This window comes from Coregonus clupeaformis, chromosome 36, assembly GCF_020615455.1.
Source record: "Coregonus clupeaformis isolate EN_2021a chromosome 36, ASM2061545v1, whole genome shotgun sequence".
NCBI classification, from domain to species: Eukaryota; Metazoa; Chordata; class Actinopteri; order Salmoniformes; family Salmonidae; genus Coregonus; species Coregonus clupeaformis.
In genome coordinates this window covers 36,356,707-36,374,653 of record NC_059227.1, presented here as the reverse complement: position 1 = coordinate 36,374,653, position 17,947 = coordinate 36,356,707, and the positions used below count along the sequence as shown (strand labels likewise).

Here is a 17,947-nt window from a genome sequence, read left to right as displayed (position 1 = left end):
AAATATGAACGCTTATACAACCAAAGACTACTGGTACTAAATATTTCTCAGTAGCATCCCTATCCCTTGCTCTGCTGGGCATTTCTAGTAGTGGCAAGGATTAGAACCGGAAGTGACGACCGTAGGATTAAGGAAACAGTCGATCTGTCAAGGAAATCAACACTTTCTGAAATAGGAAATAACAGAACGCTAGCTAGCCACAATTAAAATGAAGACATATCAGAGAAGACATTATAGCTAACTATCTGAAACGTGCACAAAATTATAACATGGTTCGCTGTCTGAAGAACTAGCTGACTGGATTACTCATTTGTAAGTTGCCTGCTAGTTAATGTCGCGTACCCCTTGATAATTTAAGTAAATTGTAGCTGGTATGGTGTTACTTTTTGCTTCAAATAGTAGGCTATCCATGTAGCTAACTAGCTAGCTACATCTTTCAAGCCAGCGTGAGTAAATGCAATGTTCACCTCTTCAACAGACCCCATTTGTAAAATGGAACGTATTCGAGTTTATCTGGAGAGCCTGAAGCAAGGACTGCAAATTGATGTCCTGAGGGAAGTTGGACGTCAATATCCTGTATTTTGCTTTCTTCTGGTTTTCATGCTATCATTAACTATACTTCTTAATAGGTAGGTTTTGTGGACAAACAAGCTGGATATCTGTTTTTGAATGAATGACAAATGTTATACCTTATGCTCATGTAATCTGAAGTAGTTTAAAGGTTATTTTGCTCAATTCATGTCGGGGTAAACGTGAGTTCAGCATCCTGTCTGTACTCATTCTTTCAGAATATGTAATTTTTTCAGTTGAGGTATTAGACATCTAGCTATGTGTCTGACCTGGTTATTCTAGGTATCTTCACATTCTGATGGTGTTTTGGTCCTTCCTGGCTGGAGTGATTACGTTCTATTGCTCCCTCGGTCCAGAATCACTCCTGCCCAACATCCTGTACACGATAAAGCCGAAGAACAAAGTAAGTACATTTAAAAACCCTTAAATACAAGGGTCATGTTCATTAGGCACCAAATGGAAGAATACGGACTGAAACAGGGAGGGACTACCTCCTGACTACTCCAAAAATAAGTACTCGTTTTAGTTTTCTGTTGCAAACGTTTTCCCTCGTGTGCCCTAATGAATACGACCCAGTAGTCAGAGGGCAATGCAGTGTGTTGTGGTTGAGTTGCTTATTAAGTTTCTGTAAATAGTTGGTCATTTCCCATTTATCAGTGGGATATCCAAAAGGAAGTGACAAGTGTTGTAGCTGCAGGGTCTCCCTATCTATTCTTCCAGCAGCAAGCGCAACAGGAGCTGTTTCCATTGGGACATAGCTGTGCAGTGTGTGGGAAAGTAAAGTGCAAACGTCACAGGTATGTCAGACCACTCAATATAGACCTAGCACAAATGGAGAACAGACCAAATGTCACGTTTACATGTATGGCAAATGAATGGAAGCTTGTGTTGAGCAGCAATGAACAGCAGTGGCATTGATTAGTCCCCTGTAGCTCAGTTGGTAGAGCATGGCGCTGGCAACGCCAGGGTTGTGGGTATGTTTCCCACGGGGGGCCAGTATGAAAATGTATGCGCTCACTAACTGTAAGTTGCTCTGGATAAGAGCGTCTGCTAAATGACTAAAATGTAAATGTGAATTAGTAAAATGCAAAAAAGGATTTGGCCCCATTGGTCAGAGGTAATCTGCCGTCTAGTGGACACTATGAGTCGGTGCTGCTCATTCACATCACTTTTGAAATATGTTGTGTTTCACAGACCAACATTACTCCTAGAAAACTATCAGCCATGGTTGGACTTGAAAGTCTACTCCAAAGTGGATGCTTCCATTTCTGAGGTATTGCAATGGGTCATTTTAAATAGAATTTGATTAGAAATCACAATTATAACAGATTGTCAATCAGTCAATATCTTTATGGTCCAAATCAGGAAATAAATGTAGTATTATTGTTTGGCCCGTAGGTGCTCGAGTTGGTTCTGGAGAATTTTGTATATCCCTGGTACCGGTGAGTAGATTCTACCACAGTTTTGAACATTTGACTTCTCTTTTCTGTCTGGAGAAGAGAGAGAGGTGTGAATGAGTATTTCATTATGCTTTTTCTTTACTTGACAGGAACATCACAGATGATGAGGCATGCGTAGATGAACTGAGAATGACCTTTCGGTTCTTTGCATCTGTGTTAGTTCGACGCGCTCAGAAGGTGATGCATAGTTCTCAGTCCATTCATCTCTCTCGTCCCACATTCTGTTCTCAGAACAGTTATGTTCAGCAGACACATTCGAGTTATGTATGCCATTTGCATGCACATATTGTTGATAATGGTTAATACATTGTTAATGTACTCAGGCTTTACACTAACTGTGAAAATGTTTCATACAGGTTGATGTCCCCTCAGTTATTTCTGGCAAAATGATGAAAGCAGCCATGAAGCATGTTGAAATCATTGCAAAGGCCAAGCAAAAAGGTTTATTTTTTTGTAGATTTTTGTAGCACAAAGTACAATACGTTTCTGCACTGTAAGATGTTGGTCAACAGAGAACTAAATGTGCACTGACTGTGCAAGGCTTAATACTGTGTCTGTGTGTGTGTTCCAGTGAAGAACACTGAGGGTTTGCAGCAGGCTGCTCTGGATGAGTATGGCCCTGACTTACATTTTGCTCTGCGTAGTCGCAGAGATGAGCTGCTTTATCTCAGGAAGGTGACAGAGATGCTCTTTGCCTATCTCATGCCTCCCAAAGCCACTGACTGCAGGTAGGCCAAACCAACCAGACAGGATGCATCCCAAATGGCACCCTATACCCTGTATTGTGCACTACTTTTGACCAGGGCCCATAGGGCAATAGTCAAAAGTAATGTCAAACAGTTGAAGTCGGAAGTTTACATACACCTTAGCCAAATACATTTAAACTCAGTTTTTCCCAATTCCTGACATTTAATCCTAGTAAATATGCCCAGTCTTAGGTCAGTTAGGATCACCAATTTATTTTAAGAATGTGAAATGTCAGAATAATTGTAGAAAGAATGGTTGATTTATTTCAGCTTTTATTTCTTTCATCACATTCCTAGTGGGTCAGGAGTTTACATACACTCAATTAGTATTTGGTAGCATTACCTTTAAATTGTTTAACTTGGGTCAAACGTTTCAGGTAGCCTTCCACAAGCTTCCCACAATAAGTTGGGTGAATTTTGGCCCATTCCTCCTGACAGAGCTGGTGTAACTGAGTCAGGTTTGTAGGCCTCCTTGCTCGCACACACTTTTTCAGTTCTGCCCACAAATGTTCTATAGGATTGAGGTCAGGGCTTTGTGATGGCCACTCCAATACCTTGACTTTGTTGTCCTTAAGCCATTTTGCCACAACTTTGGAAGTATGCTTGGGGTCATTGTCCATTTGGAAGACCCATTGAGATGTTGCTTCAATATATCCACATAATTTTCCTTCCTCATGATGCCATCTATTTTTTGAAGTGCACCAGTCCCTCCTGCAGCAAAGCACCCCCACAGCATGATGCTGCCACCCCCGTGCTTCAAGGTTGGGATGGTGTTCTTCGGCATGTACACCTCCAATTGACTCAAATTATGTCAATTAGCCTATCAGAAGCTTCTAAAGCCATGACAACATTTTGTGGAATTTTTCAAGCTGTTTAAAGGCACAGTCAACTTAGTGTATGTATACTTCTGACGCACTGGAATTGTGATACAGTGAAATAATCTGTCTGTAAACAATTGTTGGAAAAATTACTTGTGTCATGCACAAAGTAGACGTCCTAACCGACTTGCCAAAACTATAGTTAACAAGACATTTGTGGAGTGGTTGAAAAATGAGTTTTAATGACTCCAACCTAAGTGTATATAAACTTCTGACTTCAACTGTAGGGAAAAGGGTGCCATTTGGGACACAGCCAGAGTTCGTGTACCTGTTGAAGGGAAAGGACAACATTTCTTTTTTGGAATTGGAATCCTGTCTTAATCTGAATCCTGTGTCTTACTCTTTGTCAGATCTCTAGCTCTGCTGATGCAAGAGATCCTGGTAGGCTCTGTGTTCCTCCCAACCATGGACTTCATGGCTGATCCTGTAAGTGTAATGATGTATGTGTGCTTAGTGATAGAGGGTATAGAAGTTAAAGGCCCATTCACATGACCCGTGCAAGAACAGCTTTGTGCTGAGCAAGCCATTGTTTTTCAATGGAGGAGAATCAAGTGAATGGACCAATTATACAAACTCAGAACTCTCTGCATCAATATTGTATCAATGAAATGCATGAATGAGCAGAACATTCTAGAACTGGAATTTTAGCAATGTAACTGAGTGGTGGTAGACCTATTCCATCTTACTGATGCATTCCTCCTGTTGCTTTTCAGGATACTGTAAACCACATGGTGCTAATATTTGTTGATGACTCTCCAGTAAGTAAATTGTGCATTTTACCTATCCTCTAGTGGAAGCATCATGCATTCATGGATTTGTGATTCATTCCTCAAATTGTTTTCCCAGTCTGAGCTGGCCATGGAGCCACCGTCTACCCTGGTTCCATTCCTGCAGAAATATGCTGACCCTCGTACCAAGAAGACATCTGTAAGTACTTTGTCCTATGGGCACAAAAAGCCCTTGTTAGCGACATATCCATTCCACTGACCAATTAATTGGCTGTACAGTACCCTCTCAGCCATTACAAGCACAGTGAGAAAGGTACTTAATGAACTTAAACAGATTTTCTTTTTTTTTTTTATACAAAAAAGAGAAGAGATTAATTAATAAATGAAATATTGGTAGAGTGTTTTGCATGGACAAACACAGGATGTGTCCCAAATGGCCTCCTATTCCCTATATAGAGCATTACTATGGGCTCTGTGGGCCCTGTTCAAAAGTAGTTTACTATAAAGGGAACAGGGTGCCATTTGGGGAGCACCCACAGTTGCTGAACTCTGTCTATCCTCTTGCCATCTGGTTTCCCAGGTGCTGAAGCTGGAGCTGAAGGAGATCCGGGAGCAGCAGGACCTTCTGTTCCGCTTCATGAAGTTCCTAAAGCAGGAGGGGGCCGTGCACGTGCTCCAGTTCTTACTCACTGTGGGTAAGGACAAATCTAATAGAACCTTATACAAGGCTATAAGGTCCTTTAACTGCCCCTCCTACCAAACTTTATTGTCCCCAGAGAGAAATGTGGTTCTTCTCAGCCCTAACATCTTTCCTGCATACTACTCTTATATTGAGAGGCATTTATATAAATCCATCAAAGATCCATTACATGTACTGTATGTCCATGATGACACGTAAAGTAGCCATAGTCAAGCCATGGATATTTCAAGAGGAACTACACAACCCCACTTTTTCTTTCTTTTCAGTTAAGTTTTTATTGAATTTTAAAGTTTTATAAAACATAGATCAATCAGGTAACACTGTAACAGCATTTATCCACTTCTCTTTCATGTAATTCCAGAGGAGTTCAATGATAAGATCCTGTGTCCGGAGCTGAGTGACTCTGAGCTGCTGCGTCTGCATGGTGAGGTGCAGAACCTCTACGAGACCTACTGCCTAGAGGAGAGTATCGACAAGATCAGTTTTGACCCTTTCATCGTCGAGGAAATACGAAACAGTAAGCTGTGATGGACAGTTGGTGCTCACAATTTTACCCCAATCATTTAACACAGTGTGATGTGAGATGTGCTATTTTTCTGGAAGTCCACAAACCTTTAAAAACATATGTCTCTTGTTTTAGTTGCAGAGGGGCCGTACGAGGGAGTGGTGAAGCTGCAGACTATGCGCTGCCTGTTTGAGGCCTACGAGCATGTCCTGTCCCTGCTGGAGAGCGTCTTCACCCCCATGTTCTGCCACAGCGATGAGGTGAGCCCCAGCCATGCACTGACACTGTACTCTCTGGGTGCGTCCCAATAATCTCTCCTACTTCCTGAAGTTTGCGCTCGTTCACTACTCCCCAAAAATGTTAAAGCATTGGATTGGTCGAGTAGGCTTGGGCTAGAGGGAGTTTCCATCTACCTGTCATTTTCCTTTCTAATCCATGAAGGGAAGTGAACAGACACAATTGCACATTTCTGGAGAAAGGAGAGATTATTGGGACGCAACCTGTATTTTCTATGTGGACATAAACCATACACCCTAATCTAATCGCCTTCATTGAAATTTTCCTACAAAGAGCCAGAACATGATACAATGACAACGTGAACGTTTCAATATACAAACGCAAGTTGACAAACTGATAACATTTGACCCATTCATAACTCTATTTCTGCAGTATTTCACACACCTGCTGAAGGGGGCAGAGTCTCCAAAAAGGGACTCCAGAATGAACAGGTTTGTGCTCCTGATGGCAATGACTGTAAAATTAGAAAGAGGTGTAATATTCTTCTAAGCTGAAGTGTTTAGTGGTGTTCTTTTTCTAGGATAACCTTTCACTCATGTTGCACTCACTCATATTATACACACACATTGCCTCTGCATCTAAATAGAGACTTGATTGGAGAGGATTCATATTCTTCTATACAGAAGTGTTAAGTGTAGTTTCAATGGCTATTTACTACACATGTACTACACACCATGCATCTTTACTTCTAAGCCAAGACTCCACATTAGGGTGGTGTATTGTTATTATTGGATCATGTAACATAGGCCTGTTTACGCCCATCACATCCCCACAAAGGGCTCTGAAGCTATTTTGTACTATTTGAAGCCTTTAGCTGTGGGCTTATCCTGTTTATCTTGGCAGCCTGTAATTCATTGTACCTGTTATTCCAGGAATAGTCTGAGTGTGGATGATATGAGGTGAGTATGTGTCTCGGAATGATGCAGGCCAGGCTAATGTCCCACTGCCGTTGAGTTGGCTGCATGCAAGATATAATTTGCCCAGAATGTAGTGAATGGAACCAAAATGTGCCTGAGAAAAAGCATTGTGGGGCAATAAGCACTATTCTTCAGTAGGCTTTTGCAAGCTAGCGTTTGTGTGTTGTTTTTGTTAAGACTTACTGTTTACCTTGTTGTATTGCTGTAACTGAACAAGAGTTGGTGTTATATGTAATTTTTTTCGATTCAGTTGAAGAATTGTTGAACATTCAAAGTAGCAGGTGCTTTAAATAGTATTTTAATTTCTAGTTTTGGGGTTGAACTCAAGAGCCACAGAATGGAGGAAGAGGAGAAAGATGGTGTTACCCATGGCCCCATAACTAATCTCCTCTCATGCTGTTTCTCTAATGGTCTATCCATGTCTTGTCTTGTGTGAGCGCCCATAGTTCTCCTGTGTATAATGGATGCCAGACCCTCTTGTCGGGACAGCGTTGGAGGGCCTCAATTTCACGCCATCTCTATTCAACCTTCCATTCTTGTTCCTAATATTTGGTCTGCACTAACTTGCCCATCCAACATTCAACCGTCTACTGACACATGGCTAGATTTGAGCCTTAGTCTGTAAGCATGGACTCCTGTACACAACTACAAACTACCTCTCATTGCTTGAGTGCATCTGTTCTCATCTATCTGCTTGGTATTAGTTGAATGTGCAACATTTCATAATGTGTGCTCTCTTTGTGTGTTCATGTTTGGATTTGGACCTCAGCATGGCATTTTGACTTTGGACTTATAATTTCAACATCTTTACAGCATTTTCAATTATTTTGATCTGCATAGCACCATTTGAGGCAACGCTGCATTAACAGCAGATGTTTGGATAAGTGGCATCAACAACTGTTGCCAGCAACAACACATGCAGTCTCACACAGCTGCCTGTCTGGCATTCCATTTCCATGTGTGTTCAGTTCTGTGTTCATGCATATGTTTTCGTGTGTGCCTGTGAAGGATCGTCTCAAAACGAGGGGAGACGTTCGGGATCAGCCGGATCGGCAGCAAAATCAAAGGTGTCTTCAAGAGCACCACCATGGAGGGGGCGATGCTGCCGTACGCCATGGTCGACGCTGAAGATGAAGTGGTGAGAACTTCCCCTCCAAAACTAACACTGACACCCAAACCATGATTACATCCCAATCCTCCACTGTGCATATGAATGGGGGATTTCTACTCCTGCATATTGTCACCACAGGCTGGGTTTCCATAGTGATTTTGATTTAATTCTCAGTTAATTTAGTAGTAAGTACAGTTTAAAAAAGTACACTCCGAGGATAATACTTTAAAGTATCACACAACACTTATTTCCAATTCCAATATGGTTCTTGAATTTTCACACACTAACACATCCCATGTTGTGTTGCAGGTTGAGGAAGCTGCTATGGTGGTGGAGGATGACATCCCTGTGGAGGCAGCTAGTACTCCAGGAGTCCTGAGGAACCTGTCAGCCTGGAGCATCACCATCCCCTACATTGACTTCTACGATGACGAGGTGAAGAAGGAGAGGGTCCCCGTGTTCTGCATCGACGTGGAACGCAACGACATGAAGGAAGGTGAGGGCATGGACAGAGCTGTTTATGAGGAAGTCCCAAATGGCACCCTATTCCCTACACAGTGCACTACTTTTAGGGTGCCATTTTGCATGCACAATGTATGTGTTTTATGAATAATGTGTGTGGGGATTGGGAAATATAAAACTGCAGTGTTGATGTTGGCTTTCAATTGTGTTGATTCTTGAGTGTTTTTTTTTTTTTCCTGTTTCAGTGGGACATGAAACGGAGGACTGGTCCATCTTCAGAAGATACATGGAATTCTACGTTCTAGAAAATAAACTCACTGAGTTCCATGGTAAGACAACATTGTGTACTTTCTCACACATTTCTTTAGAGGAAGTGTACCTTTTTGGCTTTGCCATTTCTGTAATCCTGTGCTTAGTAGATGTGACCAGAGTTTCAGTTACCTTTTTTCACATTTGTTATGTGTCACTGGTAGTTTTGAACTTGTTCTCTTTTGCACAGGCTCATTTGCAGATGCACAGCTCCCTTCCAAAAGAATTATTGGACCAAAGAACTATGAGTTCCTATCATCAAAGAGGGAAGAATTTGAGGAGTATTTGCAGGTATTCTTAATCACTGAGTGTACAAAACATTATGAACACCTGCTCTTTCCATGACATAGACTGACCAGGTGAAAGCTATGATCCCTTATTGATGTCACCTGTTAAATCCACTTCAATCAGTGTAGATGAAGGGGAGGAGACAGGTTCAAGAAGGTTATGGTAGTAGGTGCCAGGCCCACCTGTTCGTGTCAAGACCTGCAACACTGCTGGGTTTTTCACGCTCAACAGTTTCCCGTGTGTATCAAGAATGGTCCACCACCTAAAGGATATCTAGCCGACTTGACACATGTGGGAAGCATTGGCGTCAACATGGGCCAGCATCCCTGTGGAACGCTTTCGACACCTTGTAGTCCATGCCTCGAGTAATTGAGGCTGTTCTGAGGGCAAAAGGGTGTGCAACTCAATATTAGGAAGGTGTTCTTAATGTTTTGTACACTGTGTAAGTAGGCCTGTTGCTCTGTAGTGTGTAGTATACAGTAACTGTAGTACCTATACAGTTCTATGAAATCAAACTACTACAATACAATATGTCTGTGATCTGCGTGTGTGTCTGTGTGCGTGTCTGTGTTGTAAACAGAGACTGCTGCAGCACCCAGAGCTGAGTAACAGTCAGTTGTTAGCAGATTTCCTGTCACCTCACAGCATGGAGACTCAGTTCATGGACAAGATGATGCCTGATGTCAATCTGGGTATGGAGCATCGAATAACACTCATTTATAATGTATAACACAAGGAGCACTAAAAATGCATAGGATGCATGCCAAATGGCACCCTATTTCCCATATAGTGCACTACTTTTGACCAGAAGTAGTGCAATATATAGGGAATAGGATGCCGTTTGGGATGCATCCTTAATAACCCACACATTCATACAGAATGTATAACACAAGGAGGCTTAAACATGCCCTGGAGAAATATACGAGAAATGAATTGATGAATAGCTATGTAGCTCCATGTGGAGCCATGTTGATTCATTGATTTTATTCCTTCTCAGGTAAAATATTCAGGTCTGTCCCTGGAAAAATTATAAAAGAGGTAAGAGGCATTTATCCAATGGGATTTTAATAGTAGAATATCTCTTTGGATATACTGTAGTTAGTCCCTGAAACGATTCCACTCTTAAATAAAGAATATATGATCAGACAATGGTGTTACAGACCTTCCGGCTCAGTGGTCTGATATTAATCACGATGTTCTGTCTGCTTCCTCTGCCTGCCAGAAAGGACAGAACCTAGAGCCTTTCATCCAGTCCTTCTTCAACTCTTGTGAATCTCCCAAAGTCAAACCCAGCAGGCCTGAGCTGACCATCCTCAGCTCTACTGCTGAGGCCAACAAGAAGGTCAGCTATGGTTGCAAAATTCCCTAAACTTTCCCCAAATTCCCTGGTTTTACCTAAGTTACAATCACTGTGCAAAACTCCATCTGTCCTGAGTCCACTTGTCCTATACACACGTCACAGTGGAAATACTATGTACACCCCTCCCATCCATCTCAGCTATATGTAGGGATATATCTTGCCTCAGTGGACAGCCTTAATCCCTGATTATCTCCTTAGCCCTGCTCTCTGCCAGGATGTTCTCACTTATGTCAGAACGATAAATCTTTACACACTCCTTCCCAGAAACAGAGAATGTTCCGGTCATTCCAGGGTTTATCACTTTTGGAAGAACATATTCCACTGAAACTGTGCATATAAAAAACTATTTTGATCAGTAAGGATGTAAGACAGTGTTAGGAAGAAGATAGCTTGACTGATTGCCCTGTAGCTCTGAACTGCCTTGACAGTTGTGTATATTTTGTAGTATTTCATTCCTTGTCAATATAAGGATTGTGTCCCTTCCTATCTCCCTAGCTCTCCAATGACCTGTACAAAAACAATGCTAATCTGTCTAAGACACTGGAGACTCATAACCGGAACTACTTTATGGAGATGATTGCAGTAGAAGGGATGTATGACTACATGATGTTTATGGGTAAGTGACCAGGCACAAGTAGTAGTTCCCTTTCACAGAAGAACTGAACCATGAAATGTGTTATGTTCCCCCAGCACTCAAACAGAAGGGGGAACTAACAACGGGTCACTGACAACAACCAAAACGAAATAGGTGGGGTTTTAGGAGTTCTGAAAGACACTCATGGGGATGTCCACAGAAAGTTGACTAGCAACAACAACTGGAACCTAAGACACTCACCATGAGCGCCCACAAAATGTGCCGAAGAAGCAAACAAAAGAAAAACTGACACCAAATGTAATAATAGGAAACAAATCAAAGCGGTGGAGCAAAACTAAATCAGATAAAGGATTGTTTGTCTAAAAATCAAAATAGGAAGACCCAACTAAAGGTGTTGACCCTCCGCATCTATCAAGACAACTGGAGCACTGGGCCAGCCACTCTTAAATAGCACCTGGGCCAGCACAGGTGAAACACCTTCCCACTAACGAGATGGCAACCAGCACAGGTGTAACCCATACTGACTAACGAGGTGACACCAATCGGTGCGCCCTACATGCTAACGAGCTATACATGCTCAAGTCCAACTTCAAAACATAAATGGAAAAACAAAAGCCTGTAACACCTTCCCCCTTAAGACAACAAATATATCCTACTTCAATCTCACAACATAATCAACCTAAAAGTCTTGCCTTCTCCAATATAAACTGGCCGTAAATCATTAAATACAAGACAAAAACAGCCACTTTTTTGGGCAAAGGACCAACACAGTCCACCAGAACCCTGCTGAAAGGTTTGTCAAAAGCAGGAATAGGCTGCAAAGGTGCAACCGGCACAGCTTGATTCGGTTTACCCGTCCGCTGGCAAATGCGACAGGATTTACAGTAAGCCACAACATCCTGTTTCAGACCAGGCCAGAAGAAGTTATGCAAAATACGGTCATACGTCTTGTTGACCCCAAGATGGTCTACCATTCTACCATTGTGAGACAACCTCGGTATCTCTTGTTGAAGTGTAACTGGAACGACAATTTGAGATACACTGGGCCAATCGTCTTGCCCGGAAGTGGCACGAGAACGCCACTTCCCCACTCGAACGCCATCTCTGTCAAAGTAACCCACACTAACTTCATCAAACTCCTCCTCTGGATGTATTCCAGCAAAAATAAGAGAGGGAAACATCTTCACTCTGTTCTGCAATCAGCTGCTTTCTAAACAGATCGTCCATGGTGGGATCACTGACATCCTCCTCCACACTAGACTTGCTCCCGGCGACTTTCTTAGACATAGCACATGTAATGGCACACGATGGGAACACTCTAGGGTACTTTTCTGATAACCCATCAGGTTCCTCTACTCTGGGTTCCTTACAAACTACAGGATTTGGCACGACCTTCCCTCCAGCCAAATCGTTTGCCAAAATGAATGAGGCCGCCGTCAACGGAACTAGAAATAAGATCAGACTTGAGTTCCACATTATACAAAATAACTTCCATACAACCCATCTCTACACCTTGTACTAACACACTGTAACCAGTTGCTGTAATGGAGGACTGGAGTTGGGAAACACTGATTTAGCAGACTCTCTTATCCAGAGCGACTTACAGGAGCAGTTAGGGTTGAGTATTGTCTTGCTGAAGGGCACATTGACAGATTTTTCAACTAGTCGGCTCGGGGATTCGAACCAGTGACCTTTCGGTTACTGGTCCAACGCTCACCTTGTGCAAGTGAATCCAGAGTTTTATTTAGGGGGTTTTAGCACTACCAGTGATGGCCACTACAGTGTGTGTCATGATAGAAAGGCTTTACTATGGTTTGCGTATCCTGACTGTCAGACGCACACGTTGACCAGTCATGTTGTGTTTGATGGACAGGTCGAGTCATGTTCCACATGCCAGACTGGTTGCATCACATTCTTTCAGGGGGGCGGATCTTGCTTAAGAACACGTTGGAGGCCTACATGGATAACTACATTCAACACAAACTAGAGATGATCCTGCAGGAGCACCGTGTGGTGTCTCTCGTCACCATGCTCAGAGGTACTGTGTGTGTGTGTTTGTTTGTCTCTCTCCGTGTGTGTCTGTCTGTTTCTGTGTGTGCGTGTGCGAGCGTGCGTGCGTGTGTGCGAGCGTGTGTGTACGTGTGTGTGTGTTCCTTCAGTAACGCATCCTTCATACACCTGACTGTTTTGTTGACGTTCTCCCCCAACCCCTCCTATTTCCTTCCTAAGGCTCCACCAAAGGTTTTGAGGGCAGCATACAATCACTGTAGATGTGCTGTTCTTCAGTGCTCATCCAAATCCAAACACTATTGTTTGTTATCCCATGTCCATTAAGGTCTGGGATTGCCCTGCTTTACTTAATCCACCTCTCCTAAACTCATAATTACATTTTCTGCCCAATTTCAGATGCTGTGTTCTGCGAGAACAGTGAGGAACGCACCACAGGAGACGAGCAGAGAAGAGCCAAGAAGGCATTTGAAGAGATGATGAATTATCTGCCAGGTTAGACCTAGGCTTTGGCTGACTATTCATATTTTCTCTTCTCAATAGTTTTATTTTGCCATATTCATCTGCTTTAGACAGTTGCACAGATACAGTATGCACTGTTCTACACACGATGTACAGCTCTCAGCATGATGCATTCATGTGTCTTACATGTGTTATGCTGTGTTCAAGACAACTTGGAACTCGGAAATCTCCGTCATCGACTTCAATACGTTCAAGACAACTGGGAACTTGGGGGGGGGAACAAGCTCTGACTGGGAAAAATTGTTTTGAGCGGTCATCCCACTCGGAATTCCAAGTCGGAAACTCTGGGATCATCCTAGACAGTTTCCTCCAATCCCAGATATTTTCCATTGCAGAAACATTCCAGTTTCACCAATCAGTACCATTGATGGCAAAGGCAGATAACATGGGCCTCAGTTCAGCTGTACTGTATTGATGCGTCTTTCTGTCTTTTCACCTTGCAGACTTTGTGGAAAAGTGCATCGGACAGGAGGCCAAGTACGAGGGCATCCGACTTCTCTTTGACGGCTTCCAGCAGCCACTTCTCAACAAGCAGGTAAAGCTGAAAGCCAAACATGAAGATAAAATAATAGCTTCTGTGCAGCCAAGGTCTCATGGGACATTAACTGTTTTCTCTCCTCTTGTTTCTGTCTTTGGCTCCCCTCAGATGACTTACGTTCTGATGGATATTGCTGTCGAAGAACTCTTTCCAGAACTCAGCAAGGTAAACTCCTGAGAATCAGCTATACACAGGGAAACCATTTGTAATACATTTGTCATAATATGTATGCTTACTTGTTACTAGAACGTAATTACTGTGTTGTATACGGTAGCTGCGTTCTTAAAAGGAAACTGGCCAGATTCTGTTTCTTATTCTGTTAGCTAAAGAAGTTACTGTGTATTTGCTTGTATTACACCAATAAATTACAAGTTAAACTGTTACCAAACACAGCTTTAGATATACAGTGCCTTGCAAAAGTATTCAGACCCCTTGGATATCTTCACATTGTATTGTGTTAAAATGTTTTTTTTGGGGGGGGTTAATTTATAAAATGTAATCAAATATAGTCATTGCATAAGTATTCAGCTCCCTGAGTCCATACATGTTAGAAACTCCTAAGCAGCAACTACAGCTGTGAGTCTTCTTGGGTAAGTCTCTAAGAGCTTTGCACACGGCGATTGTACAATATTTCCTTTTTTCACCCCCAAAAGAAATCTAAATATTCTTCAAGCTCTGTCAAGATGTTGGGGATCATGGCTAGACAGTCATTACAGTCTTGCCATAGTATTTCAAGCAGATTTGAAGTAAAACTGTAACTTGGACACTTAGCAGCGACCACAATGCTTGAAAATAAGGAGGCAGTTACTCAGTGATGTGTTGTGTTGGATTTGCCCCAAACATAGGGCTTTGCATTTAGGGCAAAAAGTGTATTCCTTTGCCATGTTTTTTTGCAGTATTACTTTAGTGCCTTGTTGCATACAAGATGCATGCTTTGGAATATTTTGAATATTTGTGTTCTTTTCACTCTGTCATTTAGGTCATTATTGTGGAGTCACTACAATGATCCATCCTCAGTTTTCTCCCATCACAACCATTTAACTCCATTTCTGTTTTAAAATCACCAATGGCCTCATGGTGACATCCTTAAGCAGTTTCCTTCCTGTCCTGCAGCTCAGTTCAGAAGGACGACTGCATCTTTGATGTGTCTGGCTGGTTTAATACATCATCCACAGCATAATTATTAACAAGACCAGAGGTGGGCAACCCTGGTCCTGGAGGGCCACAAGCACTTCATGTGTTTGATTTAACCGACCTGGAAGACCAGGTGTTTTGAATTTAGGCAATCACTGAACTGATCAATTAGCTCAGTTGGTCAGGTGTGGTGCGTAGTTGGAACAAAATGCTGCAGTACCTGCGGCACTCCAGGAACAGGGTTGCCTACCCCTGAACTAGACCATGCTGTGTCTGGGTGGTTTAATATACTGTATAATTCACAGCATCATTATTAACTAAACCATGCTTAAAGAGATATTCAATGTCTGATTTGTTATTGTCATCTATCAATCACTGCCCTTCTTTATGAGGCTTTCAAAAATCTCCCAGGTTTTTATAGTTGAATCTGTGCTTTAACTGTGCAATACTTGACTGAGGGACCTTACAGATGTTGTATGAATGGGGGACAGAGGAAAGGTTAGTCATTTAAAAATCATGTCAACCCCTATAATTTCACACAGTGAGTCCATGTAACTTTTTATGTGAAATGTTAAGCAACATTTTACTCCTGAACTAATTTAGGCTTGCCTGAACAAAGGGGCTGAATACTTATGCAACGACTATATTGTTATACAGTGAGGGGAAAAAAGTATTTGATCCCCTGCTGATTTTGTACGTTTGCCCACTGACAAAGAAATGATCAGTCTATAATTTTAATGGTAGGTTTATTTGAACAGTGAGAGACATAATAACAAAAAAATCCAGAAAAACGTATGTCACAAATGTTATAAATTGATCTGCATTTTAATGAGGGAAATAAGTATTTGACCCCCTCTCAATCAGAAAGATTTCTGGCTCCCAGGTGTCTTTTATACAGGTAACGAGCTGAGATTAGGAGCACACTCTTAATCTTAGCTTGTTACCTGTATAAAAGACACCTGTCCACAGTAGCAATCAATCAATCAGATTCCAAACTCTCCACCATGGCCAAGACCAAAGAGCTCTCCAAGGATGTCAGGGACAAGATTGTAGACCTACACAAGGCTGAAATGGGCTACAAGACCATCGCCAAGCAGCTTGGTGAGAAGGTGACAACAGTTGGTGCGATTATTCGCAAATGGAAGAAACACAAAAGAACTGTCAATCTCCCTCGGCCTGGGGCTCCATGCAAGATCTCACCTCGTGGAGTTGCAATGATCATGAGAACGGTGAGGAATCAGCCCAGAACTACACGGGAGGATCTTGTCAATGATCTCAAGGCAGCTGGGACCACAGTCACCAAGAAAACAATTGGTAACACACTACGCCGTGAAGGACGGAAATCCTGCAGCTCCTGCAAGGTCCCCCTGCTCAAGAAAGCACATATACAGGCCCATCTGAAGTTTGCCAATGAACATCTGAATGATTCAGAGGAGAACTGGGTGAAAGTGTTGTGGTCAGATGAGACCAAAATCGAGCTCTTTGGCATCAACTCAACTCGCCTGGTTTGGAGGAGGAGGAGGAATGCAGTCTATGATCCCAAGAACACCATCCCCACCGTCAAACATGGAGGTGGAAACATTATGCTTTGGGGGTGTTTTTCTGCTAAGGGGACAGGACTTCACCGCATCAAAGGGACGATGGACGGGGCCATGTACCGTCAAATCTTGGGTGAGAACCTCCTTCCCTCAGCCAGGGCATTGAAAATGGGTCGTGGATGGGTATTCCAGCATGACAATGACCCAAAACACACGGCCAAGGCAACAAAGGAGTGGCTCAAGAAGAAGCACATTAAGGTCATGGAGTGGCCTAGCCAGTCTCCAGACCTTAATCCCATAGACAATCTGTGGAGGGAGCTGAAGGTTCGAGTTGCCAAACGTCAGCCTCAAAACCTTAATGACTTGGAGAAGATCTGCAAAGAGGAGTGGGACAAAATCCATCCTGAGATGTGTGCAAACCTGGTGGCCAACTACAAGAAACGTCTGACCTCTGTGATTGCCAACAAGGGTTTTGCCACCAAGTACTAAGTCATGTTTTGCAGAGGGGTCAAATACTTATTTCCCTCATTAAAATGCAAATCAATTTATAACATTTTTTGTTGTTATTCTGTCTTTCACTGTTCAAATAAACCTACCATTAAAATTATAGACGTATCATGTTTTTGTCAGTGGGCAAACGTACAAAATCAGCAGGGGATGAAATACTTTTTTCCCTCACTGTATATATTTTTTAATTAATCTAAAAGAAGGATCACATTTTTCTTAAACTTAGTCATTCGAGTATTTTGTGAATATTGTTGACAAAAAAATTATAATGAAATCCATTTTAATCCCACTTTGTAACACAATAAAATGTGAAGAAATCCAAGGGGTCTGAATACTTTAGCAAGGCACTGTATATCGTATTTAACTTAAGCATCTCTCTGCCATAGGGCCCCTGAAAGTTAAACACTCACTTTGTGTTTCAACTAGGGGGTAATCAACCGGATGTCTTCTCCAAACTATTTAGACATTTTATAAATGAAGTGAAAGTAGAAAGGTAACAAGATGTAGGTTGTGTACCTCCCTGCTGATATGTACTGTGGTGATACTGTATGTTGTCTCTTCAGCAGGGACAGGGGGAGCCGTCAGCAGACAGTAACCAGTGAATTTAGATAACAGCTTGCTTCCCATCCCTGGAGCCAAAGTGCAATATACTTAGCAAATTCTAATGTCTCTGGGAGCATATATCAACATTCCACTGTATAATAATGCATTAATAAAAATATATTTATTGATTTTACTGGGTGGTCAAATGTCATTTGATATTTTGTCTGGCATA

General features: G+C 42.2%; 1 protein-coding gene across 7 annotated transcripts; it reads left to right on the top strand.

Annotated features, from left to right (window-relative positions):
• The first annotated feature begins 128 nt into the window (after positions 1-128).
• Positions 129-17,908, top strand: LOC121552854 (sorting nexin-14). Of its 7 annotated transcripts, none has more exons than XM_041865931.2 (30): positions 129-312; positions 479-629; positions 853-973; positions 1,228-1,367; positions 1,765-1,843; positions 1,969-2,012; positions 2,120-2,207; positions 2,387-2,471; positions 2,602-2,758; positions 4,005-4,080; positions 4,368-4,412; positions 4,501-4,581; positions 4,963-5,077; positions 5,444-5,599; positions 5,723-5,847; positions 6,257-6,315; positions 6,757-6,783; positions 7,810-7,939; positions 8,222-8,408; positions 8,620-8,703; positions 8,874-8,974; positions 9,552-9,663; positions 9,969-10,009; positions 10,194-10,313; positions 10,827-10,947; positions 12,800-12,964; positions 13,333-13,428; positions 13,899-13,990; positions 14,102-14,158; positions 17,739-17,908. In XM_041865931.2, the coding sequence occupies exons 2-30, from the start codon at positions 493-495 to the stop codon at positions 17,772-17,774; spliced, it is 2,877 nt and encodes a 958-aa protein (XP_041721865.1). In that variant the 5' UTR covers positions 129-312; positions 479-492; the 3' UTR covers positions 17,775-17,908. The 7 variants fall into 7 exon arrangements, with proteins under 7 accessions (XP_041721865.1, XP_041721869.1, XP_041721868.1 ...); XM_041865935.2 differs by having other exon boundaries at positions 130-312; positions 1,294-1,367; positions 17,736-17,908; XM_041865934.2 differs by having other exon boundaries at positions 130-312; positions 1,291-1,367; positions 17,736-17,908.
• The last annotated feature ends 39 nt before the right edge of the window (positions 17,909-17,947 follow it).

Bases quoted from the DNA above. Each gene is read 5' to 3' on its own strand.
- LOC121552854 (XM_041865930.2), top strand. From the start codon at position 493: ATGGAACGTATTCGAGTTTATCTGGAGAGCCTGAAGCAAGGACTGCAA. The intron at 2,208-2,386 runs GTGATGCATAGT...TGTTTCATACAG, and splicing joins TAGTTCGACGCGCTCAGAAG to GTTGATGTCCCCTCAGTTAT. The intron at 6,316-6,756 runs GTTTGTGCTCCT...CTGTTATTCCAG, and splicing joins AGGGACTCCAGAATGAACAG to GAATAGTCTGAGTGTGGATG.